Here is a 22298-nt window from a genome sequence, read left to right as displayed (position 1 = left end):
CAACAGGATAGACACCCAGAGGTGAGGTCCCTGTGTACTCCAGAGTAACAGCAGCTAGATGCTTCTCTGGCCTCACTCTTTAAAGTCTCAACACTATCATTTCCTGTGACTGCAAATGGTGCCCAAGCACCTATCTGTAGGTGTTGAACAAATAATTTTCCTATATAGCCGTTTAAAATATTTGCTTCTCTTCCAACAAAATTTTTTGAAAGGTATCCTTTCACAGCTATCTCAGGCAACCACCACAAAAAGATTCATCGGTTTCCATCATAAAGGTATTTGTCTTTTGTTTGCATTCATCTGAATAATTATAGTAAAGAACCTTTCATCTTACCTCTTTGTATTCATTGATCAGCTTTGTAAGTCCATTTAAAAGCATTGGGCCTAATGGCTTTATTTTACTCTCTGGACAACTGCAATTAGAGACACCAACAAACAAAATATTATCTTTTGCATCCCTTAAAAGTATCTTCTCTAGTGTCACTTTTTCTCAACTGAAAAAAGCTGAGAAATTACACCTTACTGCATGCAAGGACAGACACAGAACTATCAGGATTAAGTAAAAAACCCCTTATTTCCTATGAGTTTTAGTACTTCTTAGTTCAGTTACATATTTATTGAACGGAGTGGTTTTTAAGCAAATAACTGAAAAACACTGTGCTCTCTGAATTACTTACATGATACAAATATGATGCACAAACTGCAGCGACAGACTTCTCAGTTTTGCATTTGTGTTTGCACCAAAGAGTCCATCATAAACCACCTGACCAAAAGGGAGAAGGAGCAGATCAGTAAGTATCTGGCTTCACTTTCAAAAGTTTTCCAATCCCCCCTCTTCTCTAAACACTGTCATCAGTAATAATGCTTCCCTCCTCTACATACTAGAGGAACTGTATTATCAAGGTCATAAGGAAAACCCTATCTGGAACTTAAGCATACCTGAATGTTAGCTGGGAACATTTCTGCAGCTTGCCTGGATCGCAGCAGATGAGGAACTATCTTTAATTTAACACGCGTACTGACTGATTCTCGTTTCATTTCTGGTTTCAGAACAGATCCCTGTCACAAACAGAGATGAAATAGTGCATCTTTGGACAGCAGTACTTTTAAGTTAGCTTAATTACTTTCTACTGCAAATCAGAACACACTGGGACAGAGAAAAAAATTATTCAATAGCACAAATGTTCAGTGAAAGAAGAGATCAAAGGAAGTGATAGATTTAAGAAATAAATTTATGTCTTCTTCAAATAAAATAAGCAACTAAAATTACTTCTTCAGAAATTAAGAAGATATGCAACTCTGAAGGCAAATCTTACCTCCTTGGTTTTCAGTGGTATATCCCCAAGATACACTTTATACATTTTGTTGATGATAGCAGGATTGTTCCAGTCAATTAAACTGAAGAAAAAAAACACATTGAACAGCAACACGTTATGATTCTGACCTCTGACTGCTTCTCAAAATATATGTGGTTTACAGCATTTTGCATCATATTCACATTCCTCCCAAAGTTTAAACAGAACTAGTTTGACTTGTAACCACTCTTCCCACACATATATAAAGAACGTGAAGTGATTACACTTACAGTTTCTGACAACATATTATCAAATAATTTGTGAGAAACCTATGTGTTCCCTTCTCTCCCACTGATATAAGATATACAGACCACAGTAATATACCAACTGAATATAGAATGCTAATCCGTGAACTAGCACATATTTCTTATAAAACACACTTAACATCACCTATTAACATGCATTTCGTCCACACAGTTATTCTGTCTGACCTCAAGTTAAACAGTCCTACAGAAGCCGCCTACACATTTCAAAGACAGGCCTGTCTTGCTCCCATCTCATCTGGCATGAGCCAGCAAACCTCCCACGATCAATGTCTCAGCCAATAGCCATTACTCTGGCCTCATGATGAGTTAAAGACAGAAGCATTGTCTTTAGATGATGAAAGGTGAACTGCAGCCAAGCCAAAGTTTTAATAATGCAGAGAACAGTAGCTGCCAAACTTCCTAGACTATGATTCATTTCACAATTATTCTCTTTACTCTCTTAATAAATTAAATGAAAATATACCTTTCTGGGAACCGTTTACTAGGGCCTTATTGACCATTGATAATCCACAGAGGATAAAGTGAAAACTAATGATATTCTCTATCATTTGGTAAGAAAATGGCTCAAAAGCAATATAAAAAAAGATCAAAACTACACAATTAAAGCTGTCAGTTCCAAAGCCAAGTGATATTCCCATGTGGTGAAGCCACATCATTCCCAGCCTGGTGTGAATACGTGGCAGCTTCACAGGTACACAGGGGACTGCAGCTTTCCTCCTTTCAAAGCACAGCCTCTCTGGAGCATTACATTCACTGCAGCTAGCTTAAGACACTAACTTATACTATCTTTTCCAAACATCCAGACCATACCTTTGTTTGCTCTTTAGTTCAAGGTCTGCTGCAGTGGCAACACTGTGTCTTGTATCACTGGAGGCTACAACCAGGTGTATAACAGCTTCAAGTTCGGGCACTTGCTCAGCTTCAATGAACTTCACTATCCCCAGCTTACACTGTTCAACACCAGGGAAAGTAAAGACAGTATTACTGACAAAAAAATTGGATGTTACAGTAACTGTAGCAGTTCAGATGTCTGAAATCGTGGCTTCTGCTTGCTAAGAATAAGTTCACATGTTCTCCATCCTTTCAGCTGAGCAATCCTCTTGCCTCCTGTCAAAGCAGTCACCTGCAGCAAAGTATCAGCATGACCATTAGGGATACGCTGTTACTCTGCTGCCAAAAAGTCCTCATAAACAGAAGACACTGTTGCAACCTTTAGGAGGAAAACACAAGAGTAGGCTGCACCCACAGCTTCTTCCTAATCAGCTCCGAGAACTGCTGCCACCTTCCTCCTATCTCACCACTCCAAAATTCCTTAAGGCATCATGCAAAGCCCCTCAATAAATTCCCTCAGGGCAACTAAAGATCTGTCCAATTTAGTTACATATTTCCCTCTGGCCCTCCATTCCTCTATCTGTGTCCACCCCTAGCTCCTCAAGGACCAGTCCCACAGCTCTGAGTACCTGTTCTAGCAGCTCTGGTGTCCATGGACTATCTCCAATTACCCTTTTGGCTGCATAAAAGCTCATCCCTGGAGGCGGTTGAGGGATTCCAGAACCTCCTGCGCTACTCAGTGAAGAGCCCTGGGTGGAGGGCACATTTTGTCGACTTTGAGATTCATTCAATACGAACCTAAGCAGGTGGGAAAAGACTTTCATTAGAGGCTTTACAATGCACATTATCAGCTGAATTAGACACTGGAATGAAGGAATACACATAACCTGTCCAACTTCATATATTTTTCTTTAATCCCATGACTCTAATATACAATAGAATTTGAGACTCTGCTACCAGTTATCCCAACATATTCTGCAAGAGCCATAAATGATCTCACTGTAACTGAAAACAAAACTCAGTTAGGAAAGGGTTCACTGGCATTTCCTGAAGAGGTTTGCAGGTTACAAACCAGAAAGAATTCTCTCTCTTGTCTTAGAAATAAATACATATACAGCACTACATTCAAGAAAGTTGTGCTAAAAGCTTCAATGACATTTGTATGTGAAAAACACAAACCTACCAAGGGAAATAAAGAAGCATATGCAACAAAAGTGGCAGGAAACAAACCCTCATATAGAAAATAAATAAATGAGGTATTGTCTTGGAAAATAGCAGTTTTAGTGCTGGACATGTAAGGAAAGCAAAAATAAAAAGATTAAGTTTACAAGTCTTGGTCTTTTGGAAGACTGGCTAGTCTAGCTGCCCTGCGCAACTCCAACCTTTCACAAAAGCCACTCCACCTCTCCACCTATCCTTGGAAGCACCAAAATTGCAGTGCAGAGACCAACAAGAATTACTTGACCCCAGCCAGACATTCACTGTTCTGCATTCAGCACATAGGCAACAAAAAGAGATAAACAGTCTCAACAATAAGGATAAATATTCATTCCAAGTCTCATTAGTCAAAGCTTTAAACGCTTGATTGTTAGCTTTAAGCCCTACAGTTAAGCTTTCTCGTCAATGTGGCAAGGCTAATTCACAACTGGGCAGTGACAGAGCAAGTTCTAATAAGCACAAATTAGCTGTAAACTGCTGCAGTCTCACATCAGGGAGCAAGACTTCAAGACACAGATACCCAGTGCCACAGGCTAGCTGAAGACACTCTATAAGCACCTTCTGGAAAGAAAATTAAAACCTTCACCCCCTACTTTTGACATCTGAGTATTTTCTCAGAGGTATCTTTCAATCTATATGATTCTGTGATTTAAAAACTCCTGCCTGGCCAGAGTACAAAAGTGTGGAAGGGAGTGAAGTCTCACTGCAAAGCCCAAGGACTTCATCTGCAGAAGCTACAGCCCCAACAGCGTGGGGATGAAGCTAAGAGCACAAACCTAGGCCAACTGAAGAGTTTGAGCTGTGAACAGAAGAGCAGCCTAAGCATTTTAAATTACAAGCTGCAAGATTCTGCACATTCAAACAGAAAGGAAGTGGCCCCTGAAACATCTGATAGGTGCAGGGGCTCCAGCAAAGCTACCTGGAGAAAGATCACATGCTCACTATTTTAAACTAATTCCCTTAGGTTAATCCACTCAGATGAGCAAGAGTTAGGTGCTCAGAAAAATTCTACTGGAACCAATCCTATGGGAAATGGTTTTGTGTCAGAAAAAAAAAAAGAAATATGTTCTACTGTTAAAATTATTTCTATTTTCTTTCAAAGTAAAAGCTTCCCCAGCAATACAAAGACAGCAAAAAAAAGTTAGTGGAAAATTAACTAGAGGATTTTGAGCAAGTATTGATTTTAGACACTAGAAGGTTCCTAACAAAGCAGTGATCAATAAATTTAAGTTGCTCTGTACATTCTTCTTGCTTTCAGAAACAGCAATAACACTAAGACAACAATATCGCAGTCTAAACATTTTTCACCACAAGACAGATGAAAGACAAATCTTGTTATTAAAGATTCCCCTCTGGAAAGCACAAGTTTTCAGAGATTATGTTTGCTTATGACCCCAGAGTAGTATAAGCCTTAAAATTCAATTACAGGAAGATGAGCACACATTTTCATAGGAGTTCTACATGAAAGGTTGAGTTATTTAACAGATAGCTCACTTGTCTAACAGTTTCATTTTGATCTCCAAAGACGTAAGGACAGATTAGCAGAATACCTAATTAAGTGGAAAAGAGACATTTTGTAAAATAAGGAAAATGGTGATCCCATTCTTAAAATTAGCACCCTGCTTTCTACCTTACTGAAACATGTAACTGGCTTCATCCGAGACAGGAAATAACAGCATAATTTAAATGTGTTTCCAAGGGTTTAGTTAAGAACACATTGATACTAGAGAAGAATGGTATCAACTCACCCATAAGGCATAAGAAGAACATCCAACATAAAGTCCAAAAGCAGCTGTACAGTCTTTGGTTTTTCAGCAAGATTAAAGGGAGAAGCTGCTGCTTTCAGTGGTTCAGCAGGGTATTTCATGTGAAAAAGGGTTGGTATTAGAAGATGCATTAGGCTGAAAAACAATTATATTTACTGCAACCATTAAAAAAACCACACCTGTTTATTCACAACATTCAAGAGAGAAACCTTTTACAACACATCTGGTCCTTAATAGCAAAGAAGAAAATGTTAACAAAAGTTAAACATATTCAGTGGCCTCTATCTGCCACCTGATGTATTTAAAAATGGAAGGCAGAAGATGAGTTAGGATTTGCCCTTAAAATAGAACATATATATCTGCATGCATGCACAGACACACATCAGGAGAGATACAGTCACTGCCTTTGTCCAGACTTTTGATAGCTCCATAATTATGCCAAAAAATACAATCTATGACTTTCTCAACCTCAAGAAACAGACAAATACATTGACTATACAGCAGCCAGACTTTCCAAACTCACGCACTTTCTCTTCACTCATGCACTCACTTTTTGGACAGGGCAGAACCAAGCTCCTGGATTTTCATACCAATCTCATGAACAGAAACAAGATTTTACTGCAAGACTTTTCAATAAGGTCACTTTTAAAATACTTCTACACCATCACAGTAATGTAGAGTGAATGAAGATATTATTTTAATCCCATTTTCCAATGTCAACACAGTGGAAACTCATCTCAATGTAAATAAGAATCAGGTCCATTATTAACAGTTTTCTAGAGGTTAATATACAACAGTCCCCAACTTCAGTCTTTTTTTATTTATTACAACTTTGTGTATCAAGTAAGTAAGAATTCTGGTTCTCTCTCAATTTAGAGTGGCCAATATGAAACATCTAGTGCTGTTCCTGCTGTTAGACAGAGGATATTTACTGAAGGTCTGACCTTAAACCGGAAACCAGAATTTGATGAAGATGTATGGGGGATATGGACAGGCATTTAATTTCCGTCATAACACAGGCCTCTTATCATACAAGGAGTCTGCTGATGCAGATCCTGTACTATTACAACAGTAGACTATTTGAATTCTTCATACCATCCAAACTACTGGATTGCTGATCCAAACTTTACAAGCCAAGAACATCCCAAACAATGAAGACAGTACCCAGGGAAAGAAATATTTTAACAAACTGATACAAATTATTTTACTGAAACAATACCAATAGAATTCACTACAAAAATAAGTAGTTATACCTGTCTTGTTGAGGCTGAGGTTTCCCTTCCATTGCAGTGAGAAGGGTTGGAGCCAATTCACATTGTTTTTCCACAGGCAGACGGGGGTATCCCATCTTAACATAAATTATGGTAAAATTCTAAAGGAGTAGAAAAAGCACATAGTATTGCAAGAGTGCAAAACAAGTATGTGTTCTTTAAGCTCTTGTATGTTGTGTTACGTAACTGGGTGTTGGGAACAACATATGTGTTGGAAGACCAATTTCTTAAGTCTAAGACTCGTAGGACTGATAGCTACTGAAAGGCAGGCTCAGCAATAACTACTCAGAGTAGGTCTTGCTGGGCGTCCACTTCAAAAGGTGGAAAAAAATAATACAGAAATGAACAGTGCAAAAAACCCCCTCTCTGGCTTGTCTTATTCACTGCCAATTTCACTAAAAGCAGCCATATCTGAGCAGCTTCAAGGAAAGCAAATGTAATGTTCTCTCTCACCTATTTCTGAAATAAAATAGAGAGCAGTATTGCATAAATACAAAGTCAGCAGTGTAGGCAAGGTTTCTCTTGAAAACATGTTTCTAAATCATAATTAAAAGCTCCAAATGCAATTAAGAATCCAGTGACAGGACAGGAGAGCAGGGCAATACTGAATACCAGACTATCTAACTGCTGTCCTGCTGCTCTAAAGTCAGCCAAGAACTGCAGAGGTAACACTTGTGTTCAATGACCTGGCTGAAAGAAGTGCTGAAGAGGGAAGCGCTACGCTACTTTGTGGATGGCATTTAAGTTAAAGTATTATGAAGCCTTATGACGCAAAACAAGATGTATCACTGAGACACATGAATGAAAAGAGGTTTTTGACATGTCCAGCCAAAAGCACAGTTTATGTCAAGTATGTCTTTAAATAAGATAGTTCTTTTTGCTCTACAACACACATCCACCCTAGATGCCCTCAGCCATTTCTAAAAGGTGAATGCCAGTAATGCCACTTGCGTAAAGACAATCTAAGATTACTTCCATGTTACTGCTGTTTAAAGTCTAAATATTTCTCCATGAATTCCCAAGACGTTGTTTTTAATTTATACTACTCAGGACTGAATAGTATAATGAAAAATACAAAGTTTCCCTATGATTTTATCACTTTTGTTTCGTGGTGGTGGTTTGCAATAGATCTACCAAAACTGAAATGCAAATTGTCTCATGGTTTCACAAAAACATTTTTAAACCATTTTCACTTTTTAAACCAGACTGAATGAAATAATCTAGTAAAGTTTTGCCATCTATAAAATAACTTTTTTTTCATCTTTTCCTGCTCAGCTAAGGTTCTGATCCTAAAACCACATAAAAATACAGGTCTTCATGTGTTCAAAGATACAGGTGGTTTTAAGTAACACTCTGATTCTGCACATATTAGGATAAGGATTGGTGGCTGCTTGCAAGATACATCTCCTACCAATGAACAGACCCTCTACAATACACACAATGACAATTCATGCATTCACGAGATATCAAGAGTAATTATCACTAATTTAAACTGAAAAATGCTTTATGAAACTAAGTTTCACCCATACCAGACTATAACTTTAGTTTAAAAAAAGCTCTTAAAACTTCAACCTTGTAATAATAACATACCTACTAGGAAAACTGACAGAGCTAGATAAAAGAGCTTTAAAGAATATTCTGCTTGTTACAAGCAAAACAGCAAACATTCTTGGAAGAACAGACACTTACAGTGACAAAAGACACTGCAGAGGGATCTTGATATTGAACTAGCAATGTCTCTACTGGAAGCTGAATTTTTGGACGACTTTTGATGCGCTTATTCAGATGAACCAGCAATTCCATGACCTGACAGGAAGGAAAAAAACCAAAAACGTTGAAAGAAGCACCGTTAATTTTACTGCTTTGGACTCCACGCATCATCCTCAGTCCACCAGGCAGGCCTATTATAAACAAATCAGGCCTGAGCTTACTGATTATTTAATCTCTAAGAAAACAGCAGCCATCATTTACTGGATTATCTTGAAACCACTTTGACATGTCCCAAGTCACTGTTAAGACAAACATGTTAGTCCCAAACCATAATACAACCAATAACTTCCATCAGGAGAAATATCAGAAAGGATTAGTGAAGATGATCAGTTCTTTCTACAGTTGATTACTATCCCTCAAAACTGAGCCTGGCTCGGAAATCTGCATTGCTGCTCTATACTGGGCTGCAGAATAAGTCAAATTCATGACACAAACAAAAAAAATACTATGAAAAAACAGCTACCCATAATAAAGTTATCAAGTAAGTGTATGAGAATTACGTTTGGAGTGGAACATTACAGAACTTAGACGCTTCAACCAAGAGGGGAAGCCAACGGGAGTGCTGTGATTGTCAGGCAGGAGCAAAGTGCAGCCGTGCCCTGGGCAGGCAGAGCCCAGGCAGCAATGCCAATGGGAACAGGCAATTGCTGTGGTAGGGGGATGGTCCCAGGCTCTGGTGAACAGTGAGCTAAGCCGGGGCCATAGCATGTTGAAACCAGAGGGGTGCAAAGTGATACTTTCTCATGATGAGGACTCTCAAGTCGTGAAGTCGGGGCCCAGAAAGTTTCTACAATCTCTATTCTCAGAGGTAAAACCTTCAGCATCCTGAACTGAACTTGCAATGGACTGTTTTAAATAGGAGATTAGTCTGGAGACCTTCTAAGGTCCACTCCAAGCTGAATTATCCCATGATTCTACAATCCCATTAAGTTATTCTTAGCATAGCATCAGCAAAGTGTCATTTGTAAACCCACTCAATGAGATAACATAACTGAATGGAGTAACTTGAAAAACTACAAAACTCTACTCTGGAACAAATATCCATTCTGAGAAATCACACTGAACATCTACATCTCACTTGCAAACCCTATCATATTCTCATGGCAAGGTGGTGCAAAATATAAGTGACATTAGATGAAATCAGCTCAGTTTCAGTAAAACCAGACAGAGCCAGTCCTAGATTCATGTTGACTTCAAGCAATTAAAATCAAAAAGACAGGATGTCCTGTGCTTTTGAGGGATCATTGCCTTGGTCATAGTATGCTGAAAAAACAGCTGAACTGCTGTCACTGAAGTCTGTAATAGAAACATACATGTGCTGAACTTCATTGAGCTAAGACACCATCTTTGCATCCACTCCATGACTAAGTGTCTAACATAAGAGTGTCCAGCTATAATCCAGCAAAACTGTAGAGCTGACCACAAACATGTGATTGAGACCAGAGATAAGCTGACAAACTAAGTAATGCTGTCAGCTATCCAATTTTGCTGCTGTCAATTTATTATAACAGTCAAAAATTCATACTATTTTAAAAAGGAAAAAACTTGTCTGCACAGATCTTTCTGCGAGAAAGAGTAGAAAATACAACTAGTACTGACCCTGACAAACATGTTCAAATTACCAATGGTGGCTGGTAAGAAAAGACATGGTTGGATTTGGATATGCATGAGGGTTTAGCTCATGCCCTGCTTCTCTAGTCATTAATATCAAACCAGTGCACTAAGGATCTCATCCAGCAGTAGTCTTCAGACCTGAACCAAGTGAATGTCAGCACTTTCAAGTATGACTTCTTATGTTTTTGCTGGCATCACCTGGGCTGCATTTAAAGAGACAGGGTGTTCAGTCTGGCACAAATGCTGCCAGTGCAAAAATAATTCTTGGAGTACATCTGAACCAGCAGAGTGAATTTACTCTGGATTAGTTCTTTGTGTGACACTGGTATGGTAAATGATTTTGTAGAACACATCCTAGAGTAGAATTTAACTCATTTGTCAAACCATGGCCTGAAAAAGTCAAATGCCTTCACTGATATGGCAAGAGCAGAACTCAGGATAATTTCCATGGCTGCAATGAATTTGACAAATACTAAGAAGTACATAGAAGTGCTATAATTGCTTATAACACTATCATCATCTGATGTAGATAAAAATCTACAGGTTAACCACATAAAAGGAAGAAGAAATGCATTTTATTTTATCATTCACTCTAACACAAAAAACTACTAACAGTACTATTACTACAATATACCATAAGTATGCTGTGAGATTTTGAGAAGCTTCTTAAAATTTAATTTTCCAAAGAGTAGTCCTCTCTCTTTCCTGAATCTCACAACAGTCCAAAATAAATGACAACACATTCCAGATTATGGAAAAAATGTCATACAAAAATACCCTAAGAAATTTCACCAGCTAGCGAAATGCTTTTCTTCAGAGCTTTAAGTGCACATGGTAAACAGGTATGCAGAAGAACACTCCATCTCAGCTGGAGTATCCATATTTTGGCATAGTGGAATGCCTTGACATCTACGGATACACTTTCATGTAACCATTGTTAGGACCATGTTTTGTGCAGAACTTCCATAAAAATCTGTGTTATAGTTACTTGTAGCTTCTGAAATCTACTAAAATCCTGTGAAGGTATGACCATTTCCCTATTTCTACAAGACAAAGAGGGGATTATGAAAAGCTTCTTTTCCATCTCTAACCCCCAACACTTCATCTGCAGACTGCTTCAAAAGGTTCTGGTCCACTTCTATCACCAGACCTAAAACCTAGTGCAGGTAACTGAATTCCCCAGGTACATCTTAAATTCCACCTCTGAAACTGCTTGGTCCTTGTTCCTGTGCCCGGTTAGAGGCAAAGACCAAACAGTTTTGGTCATTCAAGTACATATTAACGTACCTGAATGAATTCTGCGATAAAGCTGCCTTCTGTAGCAGGGAACTGAACTCCTTCCAGTAGGTATCAAATTCCATCTTCAAAATTGTTTGGTTATTGCTCTTATTCCAGTTATCGGCCAAATGAAGGACATCAATGGGTAGGTCTTCATCGCATACCATGCACAGAAGCAAGCTTGCATCACATGTGCCATAAGTCAGGTTGGAAGGACAACAGACCTAACCTGGAAGCCAAGGCAACTGTCCCTATGGCAGTAAGGCTCAGTCTCCAGCTAACTCAGAGCTAACTGGCCTCAAGTGAAAACAAAAGCAGCCTCCACACATCTGCAAAAGCCTTGCTGCTACAAGCAATGACTGTTTTGTTAAGTTCTAACAAGTATAATAAACATATAATACAAACATAATATATATTAGGGTCACGACAATTTTTTCTCAGAGAGTAATTTTCTCCATGGAGAACATCCAAGCACAGCAAATCATGACACCTCAAGGGCATTTCCTTCTTCCTGATCAGGACAACATACCTTTATGGTAAACTGAACCCTTACCTTTTTGCGAACTCCCTCCTGTGTGCTGGACAGCTTAAGGAGAACAGGGGGTAAGAATTTGGAAATGATGTTCTGTAACTGCTCATCTGTTTCTGCATGGCCAAGACGCAAGAACACACGTTCCAGCTGATCTGCAGTTAATTAAAAAAAAAAAAAAAGAGAAACTGGTTGAAACTTGAAATTGCTGTAGCAAGAAAACAACTTTTTCTGAACATCCTCTAATGGGCTTTCAAGAAATGCTACACAATGTTATTAGAGTACTTATATCTCAACAGCACTCAGCACAGATGCATCTTGTATTTTTAACACTAAGAAAATTACTGATGGCAGAAACAAGCCTGATGGCTTCCAGTACTAGCCTCCACAATTATATGGAGACCACTTCTAACAAAGAGAGAAGCAAATAAGGCTTCTTTTCCAGGAACAGGCTGCACACCTGAAAGCACAATCAACAAGCAAGAGTGAAGCTCAAGACCTCGTTCCAGGGTACATTTGATATTCATGGGAGTATTCATGGGTCATCTTGACAGAGGCTAACCTGTCCAGCACACAACTTTCCATTGGGGCACTCAGGTCTCCCAGAAAACCTGTACAAAGTTATAAAAGTGTCCGCTGAGCCAGTTACTGGTTTGTTACAATTGATTTCTTTTCCAAGAGATAGCACTAACATCCACAGGAGTAAGTTCATAAGTGTGAAATGTAGGACATGCTGCTGTACCTTAAAACAGGAAGACCCTATTATCACTCTAAATTGCTCTAGCGTTGTAACAAATTCACCTTCCTCTAGCCAGCAGATCTACTCCCCAAACCCAGGAAGGAACAAACAAACACATTTCAAGGAAACAGATAAGACCAAAATCCTCTGTGAACAGCTCAAACACAAGGGCTGAGGACCATCTGTCTTTACAAAAACAAGGGAAAAGTCCTTATTTTAAGTGCCAACATGCAGCTGTGAAGCAAAGCAAAGCCTATCCAGCAACAGCGGCATTCCCAACACCTGGACTGAGAAGAGTCTTTGTGTACAGGATCAGGAGCATCTGTTTTTCATCCTGCAGCAACGCAGACCAAACTCACAGGAGTGAGGGGGCTTTTGATGGAATAAAGGTCTTAAAACATCCTACAAGGCGAAAATCATTCCCCCAAAGACTAATCTATAGTGACCTGTTGCAAACTGAGATTAGACGGAGACCAAGGAGAAGCCTGTCTCAGCAGAGGAGGATCACTGACCTGGCTATAAAGGACTACAGTAGGGAAAAAAAAAAAAAAGAGAGAGAAAAAAAGCACTGGTACAGGGCAGAGGTAAAGACTGAGGTGAATGGATACTTGGCTGGAGCCAAAGTGAACAAAAGGGATGCTAAAATGCAAATACAGCTCTAGCCAGCAAACCTATGATGATGTAGCTTCAGAAGCCTTCACTGTCCTATTTTTAAAACCTGTGCTATCTCGGCACTAAGAGTTGTCACAGCATCATTCCTCCTCTGCCAGACGCAAATTAAACAAACATACCACTTCCAAGATTTCATTTTCTGCTGAGCAAATATGACAGAGAGCTGAAAAGACAGAGGACTATGAAATTTTACTGTCAACAAAACTACAAGTCAAAACTCTGCAGCAGCTATAATGTAAACTGAGTTGCAACTCAATCTTTTGCTTCAGACAGATTTCATGGAACAGTCAGGATGTCAGGTAGTCAACAGCTTCAGGACATTTATCTCATATTCTAATTTTTTTTTCAATCCTAACAATTTATTTCTCTCTTCACCTTCCTTTTCATGTCATACTTCTCCACCCTCCCTCCTCTGCCAATGATTCCCCCATTCCAGGACATCCTTGGTGTCTCCCAACCCCACCAGCACTAGGGGACTATTGAAGTCACACCAAGCAGCTGAAATAACAAACAATGAATAAAATTATGAAATCTTGGACCTAGAACTCCAGAATAACACTGCAGATCCACCATCCTCAAGTAAGTCAACTGAGGAACCTACCCAGCATGTTCCTTCACATAGCAACAGATCAGACACAAGTGTTAAGGAAAAGCCATTGGTGGTAGTCACTGGACTACACACATCCCCCCTTCTGAAGGCACAGAAACCACTCTGCAAGCACCCTCAGGAAATGCAGCAATGCACTGAATTGCAAGCATCTACTCCATTTCCAGCTTCCTCCATTATTCTGCTGTTAAAAGCAGCAGCAACCATAATATTAACACTACTAATAATAATAGAGATCAGGAGGACAAAAAGCTACCCCCTTGTTTATGCTGCCTGTGAGATATGATTATCACTTTTCTCAAATCTCTGCTGCATAGTCGGTTAAGCCCTTATCCTGTCATTAGGTATCCTTCCCTTAACCATAAGGACAACTGGACTCTTCAACAAATTCAAGGATACTGGCCGCCTGGCTGTAGTTAGGAAACTGGTCAGGAGTTTGTCAGAGCACCCTCCCATGCTGCTGATGCAGCCTGTATCCATAGCAGTGGGACAGGAAAACAAAGAGCTATAAACCCTCCCAAGTACTGCACATCAACTATTTTCTCCACAGTTTTTATTCTAACAATTAAGACCATCTTTCAAGCTGACAGCATTCATTACAGGAAACCATAAACCCTGGAGATTTAAAGCACCACACACAATGGTCCAGGAAAGTCACTGGGGATAAACTATCTTGGTCTCAGAAGCTGTGTCCTACTTCCATGTGTGTTGCAGACCTGATGGCTGGCATGGGGCAAGCGTCTGTCTTTCCCTCTTCTGTCTCCTCATAGCCTCCACCCAGCCTATGCCAGCGAGCACACCACTATGCACCAGACATCAAACAAGACAAAGGGTTTGCTCACAACCCATCTCATTCCCCCACATCATGCACTTCACAAGTTTTTAAGTATAAAGCTAAAGCCTTCTCCACCTGGTTTTACAGCCTCTCCTGCCGAATGTGAAACTACACAATTGTAATGTTAGGAGAGAACCACCAGGCTTTACGATAATAAAAATAAGTAAAGCAAGAGATCTAACTTGTTTTACTACATACTCTGGGGGAAGGAAGGGGGTGGAAGGACAAAAACTGTTTGAAAAAAGCCTTAGAAACGGAAATTAACTACTACACAATCTTACTACAACTTGACAGTAAGAACACTAAAATTTAACTAGGAGGCTTTATGCATATCAGTCTTTACCTTTGCCAATCATCACTGAACTTAAAATGCAGTCCCTGCAGTGACACATTTCCTACAGTTTTTCCTTTTGAAAGTTGGCTAATACAGTTAAAGAAAATTTTTAAATTTTCTGGAAGAAGTGGAAGAAAAGTAATGGAGGGATGACACTTGGCAAGGATATCTTATCTCCATCTAAAATGCCAATACTTAAGAGATCTGAGATTTTACAAAGGCTTCTCCTTCTTCAATCTCACAGTCCTAAATTTCAGATGAGGGTTGAACCTACTATTCCCTTGGTATTGGTTCCCACCTACAGCACCCTCTGTATTAGCCAATTATACAGGTTTATAAAATTACTTCCACTCAATCTACTGCAGTTCAACTTTGAGGAACGTGGGGTTGGGGGAAGAACAAGCTATCAGAGGCAAAGGACCAACTTTTAATGCAGTCCAGAGAACTGAAAAAAAAAAACCCAACAAACTACACTACAAAAAACCCCAAAGATTGCCATTATTTCATTTATACAGTGAGAAAGTCAAAAGTGAAAGGGAGAATGGGGGAAAGGAAGGAGACCTCACTGGAAACACAACTGGAAATCCCTGTGCCCAGTCCTGCAGGGCACTACAAAAACTTCTCCAATAAGAAACTGCACATCAAAAGAAACATAAAGGTGTAGGAATCACCAAGATCACTGTGAGCATCCTAGATTCACTTCATGTTAAGAGCCCCTTGCTCTGGCAAGGACTGTTGGAAAAAATAACACAGATAAGATTAAATCAGCACATCACAGAATTCTTAAGTTTCGGTATACTCTTGCAAGTTTCCCTTTAAAAACATGAAAGCTGGACACAATTCCTTGAGAAGAAAGATGATTACTATGGCACCCAGAATCTGCCTACAAGTTATGTGCCAACCATAGTCCCAGCCAGACTTACTCACTCCATTACAAAGCACCTGAGAAATGATGTCTATTTTAATAATTAGTCGTAGAAACATCATACGTCTGCCACAGTTAAGACAGTTACCATTTTACTGTGGACTGAAAAAAAAAAACCAAACCCAAACAACACAAACAAGAATTAAGTGCATGAGTAGAAAAACTAAGTAGTTTGACTTTTAAAATACATACAATTAAGTCCATGCAGAATTTGTAACAGTTATTCATGTATTTTCTTTCCACGGTGCTATGCAGTACTTTTACACAATATTTCAATTTTTCGTGGCATTTTCTTGAAGAAAAAAAAGGTGTTTACGAGAGGACAAACACATATGGAGAACTTAACAACAGGCCTTGCATATGAAGAAGACATTCCCTTTCACTGTATGTAACAGAAACAAAGGGCCAGGAAAACAAGATGTATCTTTGTATCCCTGTTTCCAACAGCAGTGTCCAATTTTTGTAAACAGACATAGTGTATTTAGAATTTGAAATCCCCAAGTTACCATGGCAATGCAGCTACCTATGTGTGAGAAAATGCATGTTTCACTTCTGGTTTTTTCCAATCTCCATTTAAGACTACAAGGAGGAACACAGGTTTCAGTACTTAACCACCTTGCAAATGCAAAAAGGAAATGAATAGCTTCCAAAACATAAGTAATGTATACAAGTTCTACAAGAAAGCCATACTGACAAGACTTGTGCCTTGTTGTGACAACTGGTGCCTTATGAACTTCCAAATCCTGCACCACTGCCCATAAAAGGATCAGAGTTATTTTAAGTTTTGTTACTTCAGAACTGATCTTGTAATCTCCCAAGGCAACAGCAAAACCCCACAGCCTGCTCACAGAAACAACATGCCCTTTCCTTCCATTCGGTAAATATAAATACCAGAGCTTGCCAAAGGCAACAATAGAGAGAAACACACAGAAAGGACAAAAATATGGATAAACAGTAAAATAGCTACCTCTATAAAGCCAAGAACTCAGAGAGTTTACTTTCATTATGTTAATTAAAAAAAAAAAAGGAAGATGCCATTAACAAGGGCTTTATTGAGGTAGCTATGCCACTGTTTATCCACAATTTTATGGCATAAATCTTCTCTCAGTTCAGCTAAGCACAGCTCCACGTCGAATTAGCTTCCTCTGGCACTTACAGATATTATGCACAGCACATCAGGTGTTCCACACAGACCCCTTGGCAATGTGTATTTGTGTAGCTGGGTATCAAATAAAAGACACCCTTCCTTTATGAAAACTGACTCCAGGAACTGCTAGAGCTAGGACATGTCAAACTAACTGTACTTCATAATTTGACTGTTAACCACTAAAGCATTCTAGGAACTAAAAAGAGAGTCCAAGTCCTCTGCCAAACAGAGCAGAGACCGGGATAGCAAAAAACTGTGTATGCTGTCAGAACTTGTCTTCACTTTCCTGAAAAGCATCTTTTTGACAGATTGGTGTGACTGCTACAAAATAAGTAATTTCTAGAATTGTTTCAGTAAATCTAACAAAAAACCCTGAAACCCTCCTCTATTACTTAAACTCTGTAGAACCATTACATCTCACTAGCATTCCCCCACACTTCTCCAGAGGGCCCTACATCAAATAGAGTCCTGGGCAAGAAAGCATTTCAACTTCACCTCCTGGATGGCAGGGGTAGATTTAGGGGCAGGGCCCTGCTAAAGCAAAAGCTCAAACACACCCTTTGATCTCTCCAGAGCCAGGCAATTGTCTCAGGCACTATTCCACATGCAGAGAAAGAATAAAGCTCTTGTCTGCTGTGCAACTACTAAAATAGGAGTCAAATTCTTGTTCAAATGGTATTAGACTCTGGGAGAAACTACATTTAGTATGATTACAGCAGCAAACAGTGAGTCAGGAGTTGCTAGTGCTATTCCTGGCTCTACCAGTAACCCATTGTGTGCCTACTGCCAAAAAATATACAGGAGCACTTAACAAGTAGGCCACTCACCAGGTTGTTTTACAAGATCTGACCAGAAAAGACCAGGAAGGCCTGTTGCAGGGAGGAATATATTATCTTTTTTTTCCATCCCATTCTTCCATTTTATAGGAAAGCTTATGTAAAAGCTTGAATAGCACACTACAATCCCAATATGTGCAATATGCCAGGCACAGGTTCTCCATTTGAGTGGCCGACTGTTGTCACTCAAGATTAACTTGCCTCTCTGGCATCTGAACTCTTATGGCTTCAGGGCAAACATACTGATTTTGCATTACTTTTTAAACTGCCATATCCTATTCTGCATTCAAATAATTTGTCCTCTAAAACAGTAAGCACCCTTACACAGTGTTTACACAAACAGTAGAGTTTATGTGTTTGACTGGGGCTACAGAACAAAGCTTCTCATAGCCATGTGAATATAAAGCAAGGAAAACTTGTTCACCAACCTAAAACTAATACTAATTACTCTTGTTATTTTGGGACTACTATCATCCTAAAAAGGAAAGGATTTCTTTCCAAATATCCTGAAATTTAACTATTTGAACATATCAAAAGACAGCAAGCCCGTAGAGAACCTTAGTTTCCCCCTCTTTCTCTACATAAAGTTACTCTTTTTTTCATTAGCTTTAATTATTTTTTAAGACTATGGTACTTTCTATTCAGTGACAGATGAGGCATCAGGGGAAAAAACAAAACAAAACAAAACAACCAACTAACCAAACAAAAAATCCCAAAAGATATTCCTCCCCCCAAACAAATTAAAAAGATTACTAACCAAACCAATAAAACCTTCTCAATTTTGAAGGATGCAGTGGTCAAGTAACCCGAATGACAACATGTAATTATTAATGTGAATCTCAATTTAGGGACATTTGTCCTTTTAGCACAGTTTAACGGAAAGGGCTGTGTAGCAACAGGCACATGGCTGCAGACTAATTTTTTGCAAGATCATATTTGGAGGCTGGGAAGCTAGATTACACACAGATAAATGCCAAGGAGTTACAAGCAAGAGATCTCAGGCTAACTGGTTTCACCAAAGGGAATCGCTTTAGTATTGTAAAGCTGACAATAGAATCTCTTGGATGACAGCAGCAGTGAAAGCTTTCACTGCCATTATTACAATTTGCCCCAGTTGTCAGTGGAATAAATAGCATGGCATCTGGGTCCTCCAGTTCAAGGATCAGTGCAGGATCAAGATCCTTCTTACTTCACCATGGGATCCGGCTCCATAAAGGACGTCCATTATCATATGCCTGTTCCACTTAGGCTAATTCCAGTAACGTCTAACAAAGAGCAGAACTAAAAGCTTGTCTACACAGCAGCTCACAACAAAAAAAAAAAACCTGAAGATACATCACACAGAAATGCCTTAGTACTGAAAGCCAATAGTACAAATATGCTCGAAGTATTTCTTCTGCCCTTCCTCCCTGGTGACTGCCAAGTACTATTTCAGGGCAACCAAAGGCCCTCTCATTTGGCTGAGTCATACGTTATCTTGGTATTAATTCTTCACGGCTAAGAATCAGCTCTATGCCATGACAGGAAAGGCAAGGAAAGAAAAACCGCTTTTTTAAAAGTTGCATAGGCTTCTCCAAAGAGCAGCTGACCGTGTGCTGCCCCGGAGTCTCTTGAGAGAGGGGCTTGGAGGTGACAAGAACACAGGGCCGAGCTCCCCCCGCCCCGAACGCCGGCGGCTGCGGCACCTCAGGTCATGTGGCGAGAGCCGCACGGAGGCGATGCGCTCCCGCATCCCCCGCCCGGCACCGCACCTCGGGCTGGGGCCCGCCCCTGGATGTGCCTGCCCGCGGTGTCTTCGCGCCGGTTCTGTGTTTCAAACACGGCGGTCCAACAACACGGGGCGAGAACTCTGGCGGGCAGAGGCGCTGCCGCTTATGCCCGCTCAGGGGCGGCGGGCTGAGGCAGCTCCCCGTGCCCGCGGGTCCCACCGCCCCGGGGCTCCCTCCCCGCAAGGTCACGCAGCCGGCGGCGGAGGGTACAGCCGCGCCGCCCGCCGAGGGGCCAGGATGCGGGAAGCGCCGCTGCTCTCGGTTTCCGCTTCCCGAGATGGCCGCCCAAGGCCGGCCCGGCCCCGCTGCCGTCACCGCCCGGCCGGGTAGCGGGTCGGGCCCCGCCGCAGAGCGGATCCGCTGCGGGGAGACCCCGGCCTGCCCACCCGCCTCCTCTGCCAGTCCCGGCGCTCGGCCACTTACTGAGCTCGTCCTGGGCGGCCGCGGCCATGTTGCCGGCTGGGGAGGGAGGGGAGGCGGCGAGAGACGCTCCGCACCTCCCACCTCGCTCCGGCACCGGCACCGGGCCGGCGGCCGCCTCCCTCCTCCTCCTCCTCCTCCTCCTCCTCCTCCTCCTCCCCCTCCTCCTCCCTGCGGCTGCCCTCGACAGCGGCAAAGCCCGCCCTTCAGTCACCGCCGGTTTATATTTAGAAAGAGACCTGCCGTTCCCGCCGCCCACCCCCGCCGCGCACACGCCCTGGCCCCGCCGCCGCCGCCCCGCCCGGCGGGCCCCAAGGAGGAGGTCTGCGGGGGCAGCACTGACCGGAGTCCGCGCTGACCTCCATGGCGGCTCCGGCGGGGCCCGGCGGCGCTCGGACGGCACCGGGAGCGGCGGGGGGCGCCCCCGCGCGGCCGTAAGTGCGCCGGCAGGCGGCGAGCCCCGCCCACTGTCCGAGATGGCCCCGCCCACAGCCGGGCACAGACCGACCGAGAGACTGCACGGCCCCGCCCAGTGCCCGCCCGGCCCCGCCCACGGCCGGGCACAGACCCACTGAGAGACTGGCGCGGCCCCGCCCAGCACCGACCGCAGCGTCGCTGCCGAGCCGCTGTATTCCAAAGCCTGGAATACTGGAGGGATAAAGCTGCTCCGAAAAATTCCTCGCTTGCCGTTCTCGGCTTGTTCAGACCACAAGAGAGAGAGGTGCGACCACCATACAGCGTCTTTCTCTCGAGCGTTGCGATGCTACGTGTGGTCTCCGTAAGAATCATCTTGGCAACCAAGAGGCGCCCCTGGGGCACAGCAGACAAGGTGCCCCCAGCCTCCTTACTGACTGAGCAGCTGATGACCTCTCCCTACAGCTCCAGGGCCAGTCCCAGGGCAGAAGTGAGTCTAAGTGACAGTGTCAGAGCTTCATTAGTGTATTGGGTCTGACTGAGATGGAGTTCGTTTCCCCACACCAGCCCTCACAGTTCTGTGCTTTCCACTGGTAGCTAGAAAGATGTTGACAACACACCAGTGTTTTGGCTACGGCTGAGCAGCACTGGCACAGCATCAGCACTGCTTTCTCCAACGTTCCACCCTCCATCAGTAGGCTGGGGGTGGGCAAGATTCTGGGAGTGGACACAACTTACCCAGCAAACCCAAATGAACTAAAGTGATATTCCAGACCCTATGCTGTCAGGTCAGATACAAAAGCTAAGAAAAGGAGGAGGAAGGAAGAGCATTCATTATTTACGTTTGCCTTCCAGAGCAACATCTACATTGAAGCCCCACTTCCCAGGAAGTGGCCAGACATCACTTGCTGATGGGAAGTAGAGAATAATTTATTTTTTTTCTCTTTGCTAGTGCGTGCACAAACTTTTGCTTTAGTAAACCGCCTTTTCTCAGCCACTTAGTTGTTTTCCATCTTATTTTTTCTCCCCTGTCCAGCTGAGAAGGGGGAGTGATAGAGCAGTTTGGTGGGCACCTGGTGTCCAGTCCAGGTCAACCTACCATAATTTGCCTGAGGAGTTGACTGCCAACCCAGAGCACTGAGAGGCTGGGCTCTAGTGAGCTGCAAAGAGGTAGCTTTTTTTTTTTTTTTTTTTGAGGAAACAGATTTGTGACCCATCCATCTCCCAATGAAATAATAAGCATTTATTAATGCAGAAAGGAGACAGGCAGAGGACGCCAGGCACATGGGAGGCACACTCATTTCTAGTGTAAGAACAGCACATGCTCTCTGATGAGCTGAGCATTTTTGTGGTGGATATTTACAATGTCAGGCATATTTCTGGCTTTCCTGGGAAAGGTCTAACACCGAGGTAATGTTCCTGCTGGTTACACTGGAGCAGACATGTAGTCCTCCTTTCCAGGAGAAGTCTTCAGGTAGAGGAGATCACAAGCCTGCTGTTGCAGCCACCATCCTGGGGAGCTGTGCATGCAGAATCACACAGAATCACAGGGTCAGGTGGAGGGGACCATTGAAGGACATCTGGTCCAACCTCCCTGCTCAAGCAAGATTATCCTAGAGCACATCACACAGGATTGCATCCAGACAGTTCTTGAATGTCCTCCATGAGGGAGACTCCACAATCTCTCTGGGCAATCTGTTCC

At 42.0% G+C, this 22298-nt stretch overlaps 1 protein-coding gene across 2 annotated transcripts in view; it reads right to left on the bottom strand.

The window, feature by feature from the left end:
- KIAA0368 (KIAA0368 ortholog) overlaps positions 1-20600 on the bottom strand; it is a 61011-nt gene extending 40411 nt beyond the window's left edge. Inside the window, exons 1-11 of one of the 2 annotated variants that reach the window (XM_017816373.1) lie at positions 20526-20600; positions 11923-12053; positions 8397-8513; positions 6690-6808; positions 5419-5571; positions 3082-3250; positions 2432-2571; positions 1317-1398; positions 940-1059; positions 678-763; positions 335-413 (exon numbers count right to left, since the gene is read on the bottom strand). In XM_017816373.1, coding sequence (XP_017671862.1) covers positions 335-413; positions 678-763; positions 940-1059; positions 1317-1398; positions 2432-2571; positions 3082-3250; positions 5419-5571; positions 6690-6808; positions 8397-8513; positions 11923-12053; positions 20526-20547 — 1218 coding nt within the window. In that variant the 5' untranslated portion in view covers positions 20548-20600. Of the gene's footprint in view, positions 1-334; positions 414-677; positions 764-939; positions 1060-1316; positions 1399-2431; positions 2572-3081; positions 3251-5418; positions 5572-6689; positions 6809-8396; positions 8514-11922; positions 12054-20185; positions 20291-20525 lie in introns of those variants that run through there. The other variant, XM_017816372.1, reaches the window with a different exon arrangement.
- Between the last annotated feature and the right edge of the window lie 1698 nt (positions 20601-22298).

The sequence above is a fragment of the Lepidothrix coronata genome, unplaced genomic scaffold (genome assembly GCF_001604755.1).
Source record: "Lepidothrix coronata isolate B3197 unplaced genomic scaffold, Lepidothrix_coronata-1.0 Scaffold55, whole genome shotgun sequence".
Classification (NCBI taxonomy): domain Eukaryota; kingdom Metazoa; phylum Chordata; class Aves; order Passeriformes; family Pipridae; genus Lepidothrix; species Lepidothrix coronata.
The sequence above is the reverse complement of the archived record's forward strand: the minus strand, read 5'-3'. Positions and strand labels throughout refer to the sequence as shown.